This window comes from Castor canadensis, chromosome 19 (genome assembly GCF_047511655.1).
Source record: "Castor canadensis chromosome 19, mCasCan1.hap1v2, whole genome shotgun sequence".
NCBI lineage: Eukaryota > Metazoa > Chordata > Mammalia > Rodentia > Castoridae > Castor > Castor canadensis.
In genome coordinates, this window is record NC_133404.1 from 2,385,154 (window position 1) to 2,404,240 (window position 19,087).

At 41.2% G+C, this 19,087-nt stretch overlaps 1 protein-coding gene across 8 annotated transcripts in view; it reads left to right on the forward strand.

The window, feature by feature from the left end:
- Lrrc49 (leucine rich repeat containing 49) overlaps positions 1 to 19,087 on the forward strand; it is a 126,168-nt gene that overhangs the window by 99,886 nt on the left and 7,195 nt on the right. For 2 of the 8 annotated variants that reach the window (XM_074061911.1, XM_074061914.1), the window contains 2 exons: positions 9,426 to 9,579; positions 17,852 to 18,458. In XM_074061911.1, coding sequence (XP_073918012.1) covers positions 9,426 to 9,579; positions 17,852 to 18,055 — 358 coding nt within the window. In that variant the 3' untranslated portion in view covers positions 18,056 to 18,458. Of the gene's footprint in view, positions 1 to 9,425; positions 9,580 to 17,851; positions 18,459 to 19,087 lie in introns of those variants that run through there. The other 6 variants (XM_074061918.1, XM_020172050.2, XM_074061912.1 and 3 more) reach the window with 4 other exon arrangements.

A 19,087-nucleotide genomic window follows, 5' to 3' on the forward strand; every position in this document is an offset into this window, starting at 1 on the left:
GCAGCCTCAGATAGACATTCACAAAGCTGTCTCCAGACTCCCTTTTTTTTTTTCCTCTTTCTTTGATGAGACAAAAACATCAGATGCTGAGGGACTAACTGAAACTGTATTGCATTTGAACTTGGGATTTTTTGTTGTTGTTTTTCTTTTTTGTTTTTTGGTTTTTTTTCCCCTTTGATGAGAAAATTACAGAACTACTTCACAGACACTGAGAAGTCTTCAGGACTGGAGGCTGAAGGACTAACACCAAAATTATTAAGACTGAAACTTTATTGCATTTGAACTTGTCGGGGTTTTTTGTCTTTTTTTTTTTTTTTCATTATCCTCTCTCTGTCTCTCCAATGCCTGTTTAGCTTACTGTTGATTAGTATACTATCACTCCCTGTTTATTTCTTTGGCTCTGGTTTTTTTTTTTTTTTTTTTTTTGGGTTCCGGTTTTTTGTTTGTTTGTTTTGGTTTTTTTCCCTTTTTCTTTACCTTCTTTGCTTTCCCTCTCCTGTCACCCTTCCATTCTAGATATCACCATTGTTATTATTACAAGCTAGACAATACTGAATTACACACAGTATAGGAACAGTAACAATAGCAAGGGCAATGATGGGAAGACGGAAAAAAAAGGGAAATCATTTCCCCCCCATTAATAAATTAGTACAGGAATCAGAGAGAAATGAAGAAAACAGATACTCAGATCCAGACTCCAACAAAATGAAGATAAACTATGCCAAAGAACCCAGGTGAATCCCACAAGAACACTCTGAAAGAAGAAATCCTGCAAATAATCAATGAGAATTTTATAGGGATGATACTGGATATGGTCAACCAAAATGTACAGGAGACACTCAAGAAATTCCAAGACAACAAAAATAGAGAATTTGAAAAAGCAAAAGAAGAAATAAAAGAAACCATAGAAGCACTGTATAAACACCAAAGTGAAACAAAGAACACGATAAATAAAGAGATAAATGAACTCAGGTGAAAATAGACAATATTAAAGAGGAAGGAACTCAGGATATGGAAAACCTCAGAAAAAGGAACAAAACAGAAATGCAAAACAAAATGGAAGGCCAATCCAGCAGACTAGAACAAGCAGAAGACAGAATCTCAGAACTCGAAGATGAAATGGTAATTAAAGGAAAAACCAAAGAACTATTAGTTCAACAACTCAAGACCTGTATAAAGAAAATGCAAGAACTTACTGACTCCATCAAAAGACCAAACCTGAGAATCATGGGTGTTGAAGAATGAGAAGAGGTGCAAGAAAAAGGAATGCATAACATATTCAACAAAATAATACAGAAAATTTCCCAAATCTAGAGAAAACTATGCCCATCCAGGTACAGGAAACCTTCAGAACTCCAAACAGACCTGACCAAAATAGAACTATCCCACAACATATTATCATTAAAACAACAAGTACAGAGACTAGAGAAAGAATATTGAAGGCTGTAAGAGAGAAAAAACAAATAACATACAAAGGTAAAACCATCAAAATCACAGCAGACTTCTCAAAAGAAACATTAAAAGCAAGAAGAGCTTGGGGTGAGGTCTTTCACTGAATGAAAATAACTTCAACCCTAGAATACTGTATCCAGCAAAACTATCATTCAAAATAGATAGAGCAATAAAAGTCTTCCATGATAAGCAGAAACTAAAACAATATGTGCCCACAAAGCCACCACTACAAAAGATTCTGCAAGGGATTCTGCACACAGAAAGTGAAACCCAACTTAACCATGAAAAGACAGGCAGCACCAAACCACAGGAAAAGAAAAAGCAAGAAAGTAGACAGTAACCTCAACTTAGGTACACACAATCAAACCTTCAAACAACTAAGACAACTAAATGACAGGAATCACCACCTACCTATCAGTACTAACACTTAATGTTAACGGACTTAATTTACTCATCAAAAGGCACCGCTTGACGAAATGGATAAGAAAGGAAGATCCAACAATTTGTTGCTTACAGGAGATCCATCTCACTGACAGAAATAAGCATAGGCTTAGGATGAAAGACTGGAAGAAAATTTACCAAGCCAATGGCCCCCGAAAACAGGCAGGAGTAGCAATACTTATCTCTGACAAAGTAGACTTCAAACCTACATTGATCAAACGAGATAAAGAAGGACATTCCATACTAATAAAAGGGGAAATAGACCAAAAGGAAATAATAATTATCAACCTGTATGCACCCAATGTCAACACACCTAATTTCATCAGACATACCCTGAAGGACCTAAAAGCATATATGAACTCCAACACAGTGGTCATGGGAGACTTTAACACCCCATTATCTTCAATAGATAGGTTATCCAAACAAAAAATCTAAAGAAATGCAAGATCTAAAACATACCATAGAACAAATGGACTTAGTTGATGTCTACAGAACATTTCATCCAACTTCTACACAATGTACATTCTTCTCAGCAGCCCACAGAACCTTCTCCAAAATAGATCATATCCTAGGGCACAAAGCAAGCCTCAGCAAATATAAGAAAACAGAAGTTATACCATGCTTTCTATCTGATCACAATGCAATAAAACTAGAACTCAACAACAAAAATAAAGACAAAAAACATGTAAACAGCTGGAAACTGAGTAACTCATTGCTTAATGAGCAATGGGTCATTGATGAAATAAAAGAGGAAATTAAAAAGTTCCTGAAAGTCAATGAAAATGAAAACACAACCTACCAGAAAGGCAGTCCTGAGAGGAAAGTTTATAGCCATGAGTGCATATATTAAAAAGACTGAAAGATCCCAAATCAATGACCTAATAATACATCTCAAACTCCTAGAAGAACAAGAACAAGCAAATCCCAAAACATAGAAGGAGAGAAATAATAAAAATAAGAGCTGAAATCAATGAAATAGAAACCAAAAAAAATACAAGGAATTAAGGAAATAAAAAGTTGGTTCTTTGAAAAAATAAACAAGATCGACAGACCCCTGGCAAACCTGACTAAAATGAGGAGAGAAAAAACCCAAATTAGTAAAATCAGGAATGCAAAAGCGGAGATAACAACAAACACCATGGAAGTCCAGGAAAGCATCAGAGACGACTTTGAGAACCTATAGTCAAATAAATTCGAAAATCTTAAAGAAATGGACAGATTTCTAGATACTTTCTAGATCATCCAAAACTGAACCAAGAGGACATTAATCCCCTGAATAGATCTATAACACAAAATAAAATTGAAGCAGCAATCAAGAGTCTCCCCAAAAAGAAAAGTCCAGGACCTGATTGATTCTCTGCTGAATTCTATCAGACCTTTAAGAACTGATACCAACCCTCCTTAAACTGTTCCACGAAATAGAAAGGGAAGGAAAACTGCCTAACACATTTATGAAGCCAGTATTACATTTATCCCAAAACCAGGCAAAGACACCTCCAAAAAGGAGAACTATAGGCCAATCTCCTTAATGAACATCGATGCAAAAATCCTCAACAAAATAATGGCAAACCGAGTTCAACAACACATCAAAAAGATCATTCACCATGACCACGTAGGCTTCATCCCAGGAATGCAGGGATGGTTCAACATATGAAAATCATTAAATGTAATAAACCACATTAACAGATGCAAAGATAAAAACCACTTGATCATCTCAATAGATACAGAAAAAGCCTTTGATAAGATCCAACACCATTTCATGATAAAAGCTCTAAGAAAACTAGGAATAGAAGGAAAGTACCTCAACATTATAAAAGCTATATATGACAAACCTACAGCCAGCATTATACTTAACGGAGAAAAACTGAAACCATTCCCTCTAAAATCAGGAACCAGACAAAGATGCCCACTATCTCCACTCCTATTCAACATAGTACTGGAATTCCTAGCCAGAGCAATTAGGCAAGAAGAAGGAATTAAAGGATAAAGAAACTGTCAAAATATCCCTATTTGCAGATGACATGATCCTATACCTTAAAGACCCAAAAAACTCTACTCAAAAGCTCCTAGATACCATCACAGCTATAGCAAGGTAGCAGGATATAAAATCAACATAGAAAAATCATTAGCATTTCTATACACTAATAATGAACAAACTGAGAAAGAATATATGAAAACAATACCATTTACAATAGCCTCAAAAAAAAAATCAAATACCTAGGTGTAAACTTAACAAAGGATGTGAACAACCTTTACCAGGAAAACTATAAACTTCTGAAGAAAGAGATTGAGGAAGACTATAGAAAGTGGAGAGATCTCCCATGCTCATGGATTGGTAGAATCAACATAGCAAAAATGTCTATACTCCCGAAAGCAATCTACATGTTTAATGCAATTCCCATCAAAATCCCAATGACATTCATCAAAGCGATTGAAAAATCTACTGTTAAATTTATATGGAAACACAAGCGGCCACGAATAGCCAAGGCAATACTCAGTCAAAAGAACAATGCTGGAGGTATCACAATACCCAACTTCAAACTATATTACAAAGCAATAACAATAAAAACAGCATGGTACTGGCACAAAAACAGACATGAAGACCAGTGGAATAGAGGACCGAGATATGAAGCCACACAACTATAACCAACTTATCTTTGACACAGGAGCTAAAAATATACAATGGAGAAAAGACAGCCTCTTCAACAAAAACTGCTGGGAAAACTGGTTAGCAGTCTGCAAAAAACTGAAACTAGATCCATGTATATCACCCTGTACCAATATTAACTCAAAATGGATCAAGGATCTTAATATCAGACAACAAACTCTAAAGTTGGTACAGGAAAGAATAGGAAATACTTTGGAACTAATAGATATAGGCAAAGACTTTCTCAATGGAACCCCAGCAGTTCAGCATAGATAAATGGGACTTCATAAAACTAAAAAGCTTCTGTTCATCAAAAGAAATGGTCTCTAAACTGAAGAGAACACCCATAGAGTGGGAGAAAATATTTGCCAACTACACATCAGACAAAGGACTGATAACCAGAATATATAGGGAACTCAAAAAACTAAATTCTCCCAAAATTAATGAACCAATAAAGAAATGGGCAAGTGAACTAAACAGAACTTTCTCAAAAGAAGAGATTCAAATGGCCAGAAAACACATGAAAAAATGCTCACCATCTCTAGCAATAAAGGAAATGCAAATTAAAACCACACTAAGATTCCACCTCACCCCTGTTAGACTAGCCATCATTAGCAACACCACCAACAACAGGTGTTGGCGAGGATGTGGGGAAAAAGGAGCCCTCTTACACTGTTGGTGGGAATGTAAACTAGTACAACCACTCTGGAAAAAATTTGGAGGCTACTTAAAAAGTTAAACCTTGATCTACCATTTGATCCAGCAATACCACTCTTGGGGATATACCCAAAAGACTGTGACACAGGTTACTCCAGAGGCACCTGCACACCCATGTTTATTGCAGCACTATTCACAATAGCCAAGTTATGGAAACAGCCAAGAGGTCCCACTGCTGACGAATGGATTAAGAAAATGTGGTATCTATACACAATGGAATTCTACGCAGCCATGAAGAAGAATGAAATGTTATCATTCGCTGGTAAATGGATGGAATTGGAGAACATCATTCTGAGTGGGGTTAGCCTGGCCCAAAAGACCAAAAATCATATGTTCTCCCTCATATGTGGACATTAGATCAAGGGCAAACACAACAAGGGGATTGGACTTTGATCACAAGATTAAAGTGAGGATAGGTTAGACACCTAAAACATTAGCTAGCATTTGTTGCCCTCAATGTAGAGAAACTAAAGCAGATACTTTAAGGCGACAGAGGCCAATAGGAGAAGGGGACCAGGAACTAGAGAAAAGGTTAGTTCAAGAAGAATTAATTTAGAAGGTAACACCTGCGCACAGGAAATCAATGTGAGTCATCTCCCTGTATAGCTATCCTTATCTCAACCAGCAAAAACCCTTGTTCCTTCCTATTATTGCTTATGCTCTCTCTTCAACAAAATTAGACATAAGGGCAAAATAGTTTCTGCCAGGTAGCGAGAGGGTTGGGGGGAGAGGGTGGAGGCGAGGGGGAAGGGAGAGGGTTAGGGTAAGGGGGGAGAAATGACCCAAGCATTGTATGCACATATGAATAAAATAAGAAAAAAAATGTGCATGAAATAATGACATTTAAAAACAATGAAAATGAATCCTAGGAGAGTTCCCATTAGCATTCCTGCTCGAAAGGAAATTATAAAACTTGTAATTAAGGCTGGATAGTGACCCGTATAGAAGATCTAACACACAAGAAGAGCCACAGACAAGGACAGGATGAAACACACTAGGCAAAGCTAAATGCACACTGACTGTATGAAACAACAATAGGAACTCCTGTGGAGTTTAAAGATACAGAGCTAAAGGTTGTCGGTGTGATTCAAATGATAGAGCTCCTGCCTAGCACGTGCAGAGTCGTGAGTTCAAACCCCAGTGCTGCCAAAAAAAAACCACAACTAAAATGTACTGCAACAGTAGTATATATATATAGTAGGAACAAGTAAGTGGACACACAGTACTCCAGGACCTTGTATTGTTTAGGATAGAAATAAATATATTAAATAGGCCATTCAATAAGCTTAGATGTTAGTGAGTTCAGCGTTCATGCTGCAGTTTCCATGGTAGCTAGAGAATAAACAGGCACACAACTTTCAAACTAAAAAGAGGAATTGGGGAGAGAAAGAGGACAAAGAGAAAAAGAGCAGGACATGTGGATGAAAAAGGAAAAGTCCATGGTTGGTTTAAGCCTAAGTAGTGCTGTGTAGGCCATTCTGCTTCCATCCCCTTGCCATTACTAAGCACCCCAAAACTCAGCCACTTAAAACAAGCAGCATTTTTTTTTTCTGAGTCTTCAGGTCATCTGGGTGGTCTTCTGCCTTCTACTGGAGTCATCATGTGTGTGCAGTCACCTGGCTGGGGTAGGAAGCATTGGTGACCTCACCTGAGCTCTGGTTGTGTAGAGGTTGGCTGGCTGTGACCAGGACCTAGAGGACACTTGCCTTTGCTCCACACAGTCTCTCCCACTCCAGAAGTCTTCCTGGCTCTGCTCTCATGGCAAAGACAGGATTCAGAGAAAACAGAAGCACTCGAGGTTCTTGAAGCTGAGCTATGACCCAGCACACAGCATTTCACCTGCGTTCTGCTGGTCAAGCCAGTCACCAGGCAATACTTACAGGGCCTGGAAAAGACTTTATGTAGCTACAAAATCTCATAGAGGGCATGGCTTCAAGAAAGCTATAACAACCATTGTTGCAGTTTATGTATGTCAGTGATAAAATGCAAACACAGGCTGGACGAGGAGCAAGTGCTGAGATGTGTATTTCAGGCAATTTGACATTTGTGTGAATATCATGGAGTTCTTCCACAAACCAAGACAGCTGTGCTGTCACTAAGGTGATCCCGTCTTATGGTCTTACGGGATCACTGTCTTATTTGCAGTTTGTCATTGACTGAAACATCGTTAAATGATACATGGCTGTAGAACTGTTTGCTGTGATTAAAACCCAAAGAATGTCAAATTGAAAAACAAGAAGTTCAAATATATGTGTGTCTTGTTTTCAAGAGACACATCTGAAACAAGGTTACATAAAATTTACAAGTAAGAAAATGGAAAAGGATGAACAACATCAATACTATCCAAAATAAAAAATAAAAACACATTAGCCAGTGAAGAATAAATAGATTTCAAGGTTAAAAGCAACACTAGGAAGAGAGAGGGTAATTTCAAAATAAGAGCAGCTTCTGTTTTCTAGAAAGATTCAGCGAATTTAAATTCATGTCCGTCTATTAGCACAGGGTAAGACTCAGCCCCGAGTTGGCAGGGCTAGCATTGCCATCAGACATGAGCAAGCCCTGCCCCAAAACTGCAGAACACGCATTCTTTTCAAGCATGCATGGGACATGTATTAAAATTGACCAAACACTACCGAAAAGCAAATGTCAACAGAACGCAAAGAGTTGGAAATTCCGCATGGACCCTATTCTCTGTTCCAGTGCAATTGATCTTTAACCCAGTTACAAAAAGACAACCAAATAATGGCCATATATTTGGAAATTAAGAAACATGTTTCGAGCCCAGCATGGTGGCTCACACCTGTAATCCCAGCTATCTAGAATGTGGAGGTAAGAGGATCACAGATGAAGGCCAGCCCTAGGCAGAATCACAAGACCCTATCTGAAAGATAAATGAAGCATAAATGGACAGGGATGTGGCTCAAGGCCTGAGTTCAACCCCAGTACCACGTGAAAAGAAGAAATTACAATTTTTAGTAACATATAAAATATGTATTATATGACATTAAGTAAAAACAGTACACAAAATGAGATATTTAGTATAATCTTAACGTTTTCTGAAATTTATGGAAACACCTGCTCAGAAATATGTTAAATGGGAATATATTTGACAGCTATAGACTGGTAGGTGGCCTTTATTTCTTTATACTTTTCAAATTTTGTACTTCCCCAAACTTAAAATATTTGTTACAGTTTTAAAAGACTAAAAAAAGAAAATTTTAAGAAGATATATCCCACTGAGCACAGTTGCTCATGCCTGTAATCCCAGCTACCTGGGAGACAGAGATTAAGAGGATGGAGGTTCCAGGCAAGCCTGGGCAAAAAGTTAGCGAGCTTCCATCTCAACTAAAAAGCTGGACATGGTAGTTCACATCTGTAATTCCAGCTGTGTGGGAGGATCCTGGTCTGAGGCCAGTTCAGGCAAAAGCATGGGATCTTATATGAAAAAGTAACTAAAAGCAAAAAGGGTTGGGGTAGCTCACATGGTAGAGCACCTGCCTAGCAAGTGGAAGGTCCTGAGTTCAAACCCCAGTGCCACAAAAAAAAAAAAAAGCAGCTACATCCTTCTGCTTCCAATCTTCAGTTCATAGTAAGGTTAGAATCAGAGGAGTGATTCTAAATGAATCACTTCATTTAGAGACACCCAGATGGTGGACATCAGAAACTGGCCTCATGGCCCAGAGCTGAATTGCAGCTCTCTGGAGTTGTGGGCCGATGCCGTGAGCACTGTCTGTCGTGCCTCCTGCCTCATCTCATCGCTTAGCCACCTGCCGGGCCCTCGCCCATGTGCCAACAGCGCGGACTTGGGAGTAACGCTGCCGGACTGACCAGTGGGACTATGGCCCGCTCGTGTGATTGTGAGCTGAGACTGGCAGTTTTCAAAGTCTGGTCTGTGCCTCTTTACCTGGTGTTTTGTGCTCTGATTATTTTTTTGTTAAGGTAGGGGATCTTTTCTCTCTAGGAATATGGAAACATGTTTATGTTGACAATTGGTAGTTACAGAACATACAAATGTTGGGCAAATCCCTTAATTAGGAGAAATATTGGGTACCAAACTGAGCTCAAGCAGATGTTCAAAACACATATGCTCCCCTCTGAAGCCAATGAAAGATAGCCGCATTTTAATACATCTGATAAGTGACTGAATCTTTCTACTGTCTTTCTTCAGAAAAAAGCAATTCCGGTATCTACTAGACACCAAAGGGAAAAAGCCCTGTATTGTCAGTGAAGAGAATAATGACAGCAAAAGACTTGTGGGAGAAAACACAAACCGTGCCACCCTGAACTACACCACTAGAGAGTTTTACAACGAGAAGCTAGAGGTACAGTGCCGTCCATTCACCTTGGGATGCAGGGCTTGTGCATTTCACCCCTACTGTACAAAGCTGGGAACAGCAGCCACCAAGGAAATAGGAAGAAGTGAAGCCCCAAGAGGAAGACTACTAGCCTGTGGTCCTAATCTCTTTATTACAATAGAAAAGACGGTTCAAAAGAAATCCGTGCCAAAAATCTAGACCAAAATAGGGCTAAGGATCGTGATCTGTCTAAAGTAAGAAAAGATAGCCCATGGCAGGCACAGCACAGTCTCCTGTGAAGTTCTCTTTTCCTGGGCCCATGGCATCTGAATTCATGCATTCATTCTGCATGTGAGCTTCTTTGCTCTTAGTCACGTATCACCTGGTCCCAATAGAGTTGCTCAGCCAGAGGACTGGTACCTGTCCTTTGGTCTTCATGTGTTCATCATTATTGTTATTGCTGTTGTGTGATTGTTGGGGGTACAACATCATGGTGCTGCAGGAGCCACAGCAGAAAAGCAGGCAGGGTGTGCCTGGATGGGCTCAGCAGGGAAGGAAGCAGGTCCTCTGCGTCACAATGCAGGGTTAAAGGAACAGGGCAGACGACTCATGGACATCGTGACTGACATAGACGGACCTGCATGTCTCTTCACATAGGTTAGAGACATGCATAAGATGGAGATAATGAAGAAGTACTTCTGTGTAGTCACACACACACACACACACACACACACACACACACACACACACACACACACACACAAATCGGGGGAAGGAGAGATTTGTATAGCCCCTCACTATAGCAGAAGTGAAACAGCCAGACAAGTGGTTTTCAGGTGTTTCTCTAATAGCCATGGAACTCTTTATCAAGGTATCAAAAGAGCAAAGCTGCTGTTACAGAGGAAAGGGAGGGATTTCCTTTCATTTCACCCCATTCCCAACCCTGAAGTGATTCCTTGGAATCCATAGAGCTCTAAGGATTACAGCTTGAAAACTCAGCACAGCAATATTTTGATAGCATCCTGAAAGGGCCGGGGTGTAGGTTGAGCACTTGCCTAGCAGGCACAAGGCCCTGTATTCACTTGAGGGAAGGAGGGAGGGAGGGAGGGAGGAAAAGAGGGAGGAAAGAAGGAATAAAGGAAGGAAAAGGGGAGGGGGGAGAGAGAGGAAAGAAAGGGAGGGAGGAGAGGAGAGGAGAGGAAAAGAAAGGAGGGAGAGAGAAAGGAAGGGAGGAAGGAAGAAAAGAAAGGTTACGGTGGGTGTGGTGGCATACTTCTGTAATCCTAGATACTTGGAAGGTGCAAATCAGGAGGATCACAAATTAAAACTCCATCTCAATCAATAAAAAGTTGCACACAGTGGCACATGTCTATCATCCCAGCTGTGCTGGAAGTGTAAATAGGAGGATCGTGGTCCAGACTACCCCAGGCATAAAGGCAAGACCTGATTTGAAAAATCTGTCTCCTGATAACTTTCATTATGATCTTAGTTCCACCATATGCAGTAAAGAGAACAGACCTCTTCCACACTGAAGCAGCTGCATGTCTCATCTTAGTCCTCTCAACAGTCACACTTTCACTCATTCAAAATCAGTTTTGAACACTTCTCAAGCACACTGTGATACATTAGGGCCTAGAAGACTCTGTCTTTGCCCTTGTGAATCCCACATTCTGATGAAAGATGATTTTAAATCACCCAAGAGAGAAAAGGAGGGATAATGGACCCAAATCATGGGAGACTTTGTAGATAAGATGCAGTGTGTGTTAAGGGATAAAACACAGCTACATGACAAAGGGGGAAAGGCAGTTCTGGCAAATACCACAAGGAAATAGATGCACAAAGCAAATGAGAGAGAGAGACAGAAACTGAGAGCAGTGCATTGTGTTGGAGCACTGAGGGTGAGGCGGTAGGAGAAACTGAGCCCAAAAGGTAGGAGCAGAGCTCCTTGGCAGTGGGGTTTCCTGGTGTCCAGAAGAGGAAAGGAAAGCCACACCGGCAGGATTAGGACCCTTCATCTTGACTACACTGGTCCTATGAGTCAAATGATGTATACACTTAGAAAAGTCTAAATGCACAAGTTTCCATAAAAGAAATTTAGAAAATGTCAGGATGGTTTCAGTGAGCAGTCTGCCATGTCTTCATGAACAGATCATTAATGAATTCTCAGTTGTTCCAGAGTATGGAAAGAGGAGGAGAGCTTTCCATTTTCAAACTCAAGGCAACCAGCCTAACATTAATTCCAGAACGCACCAGGATGGCATAGGAAAAGAAAAGCCAAACCAGATATGGGAACATTGATTCAAAAATCCTTAAAATGCTATGAAGCAGAATACAGCAGAAGGTTAAGTGAATAACAAACATTACAGCCAAAGTGTCATTTATTTCAGAGATGCAAGAAAGGTTTAATATGAATAAATTAATAGATCTAAGGTGAAAAAATCAAGATATTTCTATACTCACTGTAAAAGAAACACACAACTCAACAGCCATTCTTAATTTTTTAACTCAATAAATACGGTCCATAGAAATTGGGCAGTAAGTGTTATACCTGATGAGAAGCTCTGGAAACACTGAGGCAGAATGCTAAGATAGCCCATGACTTCCTCCCATGGCATCCACGCCCTGCATGACCCCTCCCGTGGGGTCACAGGTGACTCAGTTCCAACCAGTGGAATATGGCAGGTCAAACTAACATGGTAGAAGGTACCCCCAATCCTCTAGGACTTACTTCAAGACCCCCCAAAGGATGCATGAAAACTGTTTAGTACTGAACCTTATTATACCACAGTAAAAGCTATGAGTTATTTTTCTGGAATTTTCCGGTTAATATTTTCAGATCACAGTTGACCTCAGGTAACTAAAACCCATAGAAAGCACAACCACAGATGGAGATGGACTCCTGTGGAGTTAAGATCCCTAAATCATTGGCTAAGAGTAACAGAAACGCCCAGCGCCGTCCTGGTGAGCCTGGCCTACTCCGGCAGGCCCAAGCTTTCCCCAGGGGCCTCCCATTGAAAATCAGCCTCCGTGTGCTGCAGGAAAGTTAGAAACCAAGAACACCCCCACTAGTGGCCAGCAAGCAGTGGAGTCCTGACACACAGAAAGCTAACAGATGTGTGCTGCTTAAGGCTGCCATGTCTGAGGTGACCCGGTAAGAGAACACTAATGCATCACTGAAAGGAGTCTCAGATAAGAATGCCTGACAATGCCACCATCTTTGCTTATCAGTGCAGACGATGTGGCTAGGTGAGGGGAAAGCAAACAATGTTATTGACCACCTGGAAACCCCAAGAGAGTAAACTGAGAAAGTTAGTAAGATTGTAATCAGCAGCTTCCAGGCAGAAAGAAGACATGAAGGAAAGACCTAACTCACAGCAGCAACACAGCAGACAAAGCACTAAGCTGCTGTCGGGGAGTGCCCCCAGGGTTCACGTGCTGAAACGTCCACACCGTGAGGCACTAACCCTGTGGAAACTTAACTCACGCGTGGCAGCTAGACGTAGGGCTTTTCGGAAGTGCTTAGCTCAGGTAAGGCCATCCTGGTGGAGCCTGCAGTTGATTTTTCGGTGGCTTTATAGTGAGAGGGATCAAAAGATGCACATGTGCACACGTCCTGCCTCTTGCCACGTGATGCCTACACCCCCTCGGTACTCTGCCAACAAGAAGGCCATCACCAGGTGCAGCCCCTAAGCCTTGCCCCTCAATATGTGGGAAAGACAAACCTCTTTTATTTATAAAGTAGGCTGTTCTAGCTATTTCGTTATAGTGACACAGAATAGACTGATAAACACGTAATAAAAATTATGCAAGACTACATGAAGAAAACTTTAAAACATTAACGAAACTCACAAAAGATTTATACAAATGGAAAAGCCTACCATGTTTTGGATAAGAAGGATCTCAAGTAAAATATGTCAATTGTCTTTAAGTTAACTTATAAATTTAAAGTGGCCCCAACAAAAATCCAAAAAAAGTTTTGTTGACGCTTTTTTAAATACAAAAAGTACAAATACAAAGTACATGTAGAAAAATAAATAGCCATGAAAACTAAAAAAGAAGAACAACGAGAAGGCTGGCTCTACCAGACATTATGACATAAAGACTTATCATCAAGACCAGGTGGTTGTGAAGAGATAATTTAGTGAAATGTAATCTGTTGGAAATTTTAGGTGTACAACCAAATAGGAAGATAGTTATTATGTGATAAAGAATCTCCAATAAGTCAGGCAGATTATTCAGTCAATGATGTGAGGGTAACTGAGGAACTGACTAAGTAAAGAAAGGCTAGATTCAGACATCCTGCCTTAGACCAGCATAAATTCCCAGGGGTCAGGGATTTTAAAGTTTCTAATGAAAGCATAAGAATTCTAGAAGAAGCCATGGGAAAAGCACGTGCAGCCATGGTGTGCGAACAGTGGGATAAAATAAGCAGAGACAAATGACAAGGTGGAAAAGAGAGTTTGCAGCTCATCTCCCTCAAACTGCAAAGAGCTCAGACACAAGATAGGGAAAGGCCAGCAATCCACTATCAGTCGTGTTATGTATTCAGAACTAGAGTTAAAATGAGATGCCACTTACCCTAGTCACAGACGCTGCAGCAAAGAACTGCAAAATATGTGGAAACCCTTTAAGTGGCAGTTATGGAATTTCTCTAAAAGTCAGTAAAGAAACAAACTGTTTTTGTTCATAGGTAGAAATATTCCACATTATATTCATAAACATAAGTGGAACCTCACCAGCTGATGCTAAATTGTATCTGATGGAGCGAAGGAACTACGCGCCTTAGCAGACACAGTCATTGTAGTATAGTGTTCATGCCAGTGCATCAGTGTTAATACTAATGACAGCATTGTAATGTGCATGGGGCTGTCACGGCTAAGGCACTAGAGGAGAGGGCTTGGGGACAGCAGAGACGGAGTGCTGTGCCCATGCACATGGTGGGCACCACCACCAGTGGGGACGGTCTGTGAATGGATGACACCGACGATGACGCGATGGGACGGCCAGTCAGAAACAAAATGGACCCATTCACACTAAACAACAAGCCATTAGCTCAGATCAAACGAAGAGCGGATATGAAAAGCAAAACTTTGAAGTTCTTATTTTTAAAATAAGAGAAAATCTTTATGACCTTGACTGGATACTTTATGATTTTTTTAAACACTCCAAATGCACAAACTATGAAGGGAAAAAATTGATATATTTAGCTGTCAAGGTCACTGGTTTTTTTTAAATGGAAATAGCTTCAGTGGAATCACATAAGCAAAGTCTTGACTAAAGTAGCTTGCTCAATAAGTAGGCAATGGAGAAGTAAAGCCAGGGAATGTGGACTCCCATTTTGAGAAAATTCAAAGGGAAAAGAAGGAACATAAGGCTGCATAGCATTTTGGAAAGAAAACTGGGCTAGCAGTCAGCAAACTTGGCCTGGAGGCCCCAGCACCACTTCTTACCTTATACCTGGAGCCCTGATTACCTCTTCTTACCTGGAGCCTTTGATCACCTTTGCCCAGGTCCCTTCATCCCACTCTTGTCTCGAAGCCAGGCATTCCTTCACTCACACTGTTCCCCAAGTCTTGAAAAGTACTTAAGCCACCTCAGCACAGAGTGTTCAGTCTCTCTTCTGCACTTATTAGGTTCTGGGGTTTGAACTCAGGACCTCATGCTTGCTAAGCAGGACTTCTAACACTTGAGCCATTCTCCAACCCTCCTAGGGAAGTTTTAATAGACGATGTCTAATCACAAGTACATTTCTTACTTCAGGACTAGGGACATGAGTGAGGCTGTGGGTTCAATTCCCAGGGCAGGAAGAAAAAAAAAAACTCAGCTCAATGAAATAATATAATTAATACTGTATGTACTTCGTCTTATCACATCGAATTTGTAAAATACTTATTTATGAATCCAATAAGAATATTGTGGGATAAAAACAAAACAAGCATGGGAGAGTATTTGAGAACAGAAAAACCCTTATTCAAAGAGACTAGCTCCTCGACAGGTCAAAGCAAGAAGGTGCATCTATCTGCTCCCCACAGGAGGACCTGCTCCCCAGACAGCAGTGACTTACGAGTATACTGCACCAGGCGTAGTTACTGGCTCAGAGGAGGAGAAATGGTGACATGACAGTGCTTTCAGACAAAGTTACTAAATTAAGGATTATTATAGCAGATATAATTCTGTGTCAGCATGTTCATACAGAAGCAATGGAAGAAAGTGTAGCAGGAAAATTTAAAGCACCAATTATAAAAGGTTTATTTTAATTTGTATTAGGTATAAAATACATCATTTAAAAGTTTGTTTTGTTATCCCTAAATCATTATACAAATTTGTCCAGTCTTAATAATAGAACTTTATCCTTTTTGCTTAAAATTCTGTTTTCAGAGATTCTGAAGTCTGTAGGAGACACTCTCTGCGCCTTCCACTTGTACAAGTGCCTTGCCTGCGTAGAGCATTCCTTGTTTTAGATACTGATCCCCGAGATTGTCCTCGCTGGGAGTCCTAGTGGAGCCCAGATTAGCTGAGGGCAAAAAGGGAAAACAAAAGCCGCTCTCACAGACAGCTAACGTGGTACAGTGACACAGCGTGAACTGTTTCAGTAGGAGAAGTTAGGGTGGTCAGAGAAGTAGCCAGCGGGAGCCCTTACCATTTTCCACCCACCTAACTGCATATTTTAGGATGGTTCAACCCGTGACCCATGGCTTCAGCACATGAACCTGTGAAGTCAGCATGCTGACCTCTGAATGCTGAGTGACTGCTTTGAGACGCCTTCTATATCTCTGCTAGCAAAGCAGTGCAGTGTGGACTCACTTGTTTCCATTAATTATACAGGAATTTAAAACATACTCCATTGTTTTAAAAATCATAAACACTAGAAAATAGAAGAAAGTAGGAAAGGTATACTTGTGGTGTCACATTCTGAAGACACTCGTAAAGCTGCCCACATGTATTTCTCCAGTCGCTCTCTTACTCTTACCTGTCAGTGAGGACCTCGACCCTGAGCACCAGACCTCCCTTCTACATCAGCATCACGCTCCACGGTGTGTGTCTGTCCAGCCAGCTAGCCACACTCGGTTTTTGATTCATTTCAAAATGATTGCAGGCATTAGGATACCGCTCCTTAAATAATTCAGCATGAGCATCCTTAATTACGGTTCAGTATTTGGTACTGCCTCTTCATTTCAAGTAAAATTCATGTACTGAAATGTAAATCCTGTGTACCATTGCTGTTTTGGCATTCATATAACCCAGCCCCTATCAAACATTACATTTTGTTCTTTTTTCACTTAACATTATAATGTGATTACAAATCATCATAAATGTAATTGTAACGACAATACGCATGATATTTTCAATTTAACTTTTTAATTGATGTTGAAATGATTTTGGTGTTTGATTTGAGTTAGGAGGTTGAATGGATGCTTTTCTCACATCCGTTATCTTGTCAGCGCCTATCAGTTCTTACCGCCTTCATTGATGTGAACTTCTTCCTTTCAGTTCTGATCCTGTGATGTGATGCACTGACTCTTCCATACATTTCACAGCACCTTCCATGGCTACTCTCCAAAAGTCTCAGGAGCCAAAATGGCGAATTATCCCATTAAACAAAGTGACACACCCCACCCCTGCAGTTCTGGTGATCAAAACTAGGGCTTCAAGCATAGTAGGCCAAGTGTGCACCACTGAGCCACAGCCCAGAAGCAAAATGGCTTTGTTTTAGCCTCTGTGATGAAATTGAGGCCTAATTTCCAAAAGTCCTCTGGCCCAAAACTGACTCTGTTACATTTAGAATCAGGTTTTTCATTTGCAGACCATCAAACACAGAAGCTGAGTGGGAGTGCTGTATCTCTAGAAGGCCACGCTCTGGGTCCCAGGCTCAGACATACTTCCTCTTCCTCCTTACTCACTCTTCCCCAGCTTTGTCCAGATGGTCTAGGCCATATATGTTTGGAAGTGTTCCATCGTGTGCTTCCCGCTGCTGGAGAGTGCATTCTGACTCTGCACATTGAAAGTACTGTGTGGATATTAGCTGACCTCTACCAGCAAGACTCGCCCGTGTCAGGGCCCTGACTTGAACCGCTGGAACCCCCAGATGCATGGTGCTGCTCACTCATGTGAGCAGAAGCAGTGATTACAGGACAGCAGCAACCTTTCTGACACTGTGCAGCAGAGGCAGGGCTGTGCTGAGCAGCTCAAGCTCCCTGCTGCTGGGCATGGTGGCGAGAGGGGACAGTCAGAATGGCTCGTTTCCAGTTTCTCTGCTTAGGATTGTTATGACTTGCTGCAATTTTTGCTTTTTTAACAGGAGATAAAGGAAAAAAAGAAATTCTGCAAGGTGTATGTAGAAGACCTTGTAAAAGAAGCCGCAGAGATCAACATGAAAAGCGAAGCCTTGCAGAAGCTTTGGCCGCAGATGTTCATCGAGCTGGTGAGGGACGCCGTCATAGAGGTTCACAACAAGAACTCCTACATGAAGTTCTGCCTGCAGCAGGTCACCGACCGCAAGTAGCAAGAGCCTCAGGCCAGTCCACTTGGGCAGCTTTGTTATTTTTAAGGCTGGAAATGCGAAGTTGAACATGTCCGAGACAACAGCGCTAGCCTCCAAACAGAAAGATTAATATCAGAGCACCATTGCCCCCAGTTCCAGAGTGAAGCTAGAAGGAAAGGCGGAGGCTTGTTTCCTGCATGTGGACATGAGCAGCCTTTGCAAACAGCGTGTCGGGTGGCTTGGTGTTAGGTCAGCCATGCAGCGATGGGTCCTGCTCTCCTTGCACCCTGCTGAAGGGTCAGCATAGGTTGCTTCTGCTACTTCCAGCTGATAATTTTCATTTATTCGCCTTTTTATTTTATGTCATGATTCAAAGCTGAAAAATGTTCTTTTTTATGAGTGAAGAATAAACTTAATACATTAGTATAAAAAAAAGTGTTTGCCTTAATCTGGTCAGTAATATATATTGTGTGTTCTGTTCCTCTTTGGTTGGGTGGGAGTCCCCGCTGTTCACCTACATGGAGGGAGGCCCATTCTTCTAGGGATGTATCCTCAGGGCCTCCAGGGGCACCTGGGAGTCACTGTGACCAGAGAATATGAAGAAAATGTGTGGTCTTATGGGATCCTGGGTAAGTGGAAAAAAGTCACCAGCAGTTGAGTCCTTTCTCTGAAAGGTGTTTCCTTCTGTCCTTGACTACCACTAGGCTTATTTAATAAATGTGAAAAAAAAAAAAAAGCATGGAGGATGTGTGGGTGGAAGGCTCTGATTGTCTAAATTCCATTTGAGGAAGTGGGGAAAGAAGGCGCCAGCAGAGGCTTAGTGGGAAGGGTGGTCAAAACTGTTACCATAGCTTGATGTGGTACAGCTCAGGAAAACGACCCACAGGTCAACAGACTGGGCCTCTGTTGTGCTGGAATCTCCCCACTGGCGTGCCAGCAGGATCTGGGACACTGGGACACCAGACACGGGCAGCAGAGTCTGCCTGCAAAGGTACCCGGAGGGAAGCTGGGGGCCCTGTCATCACAGTCCTAAGCCCTCCTTAGGATCTGCAC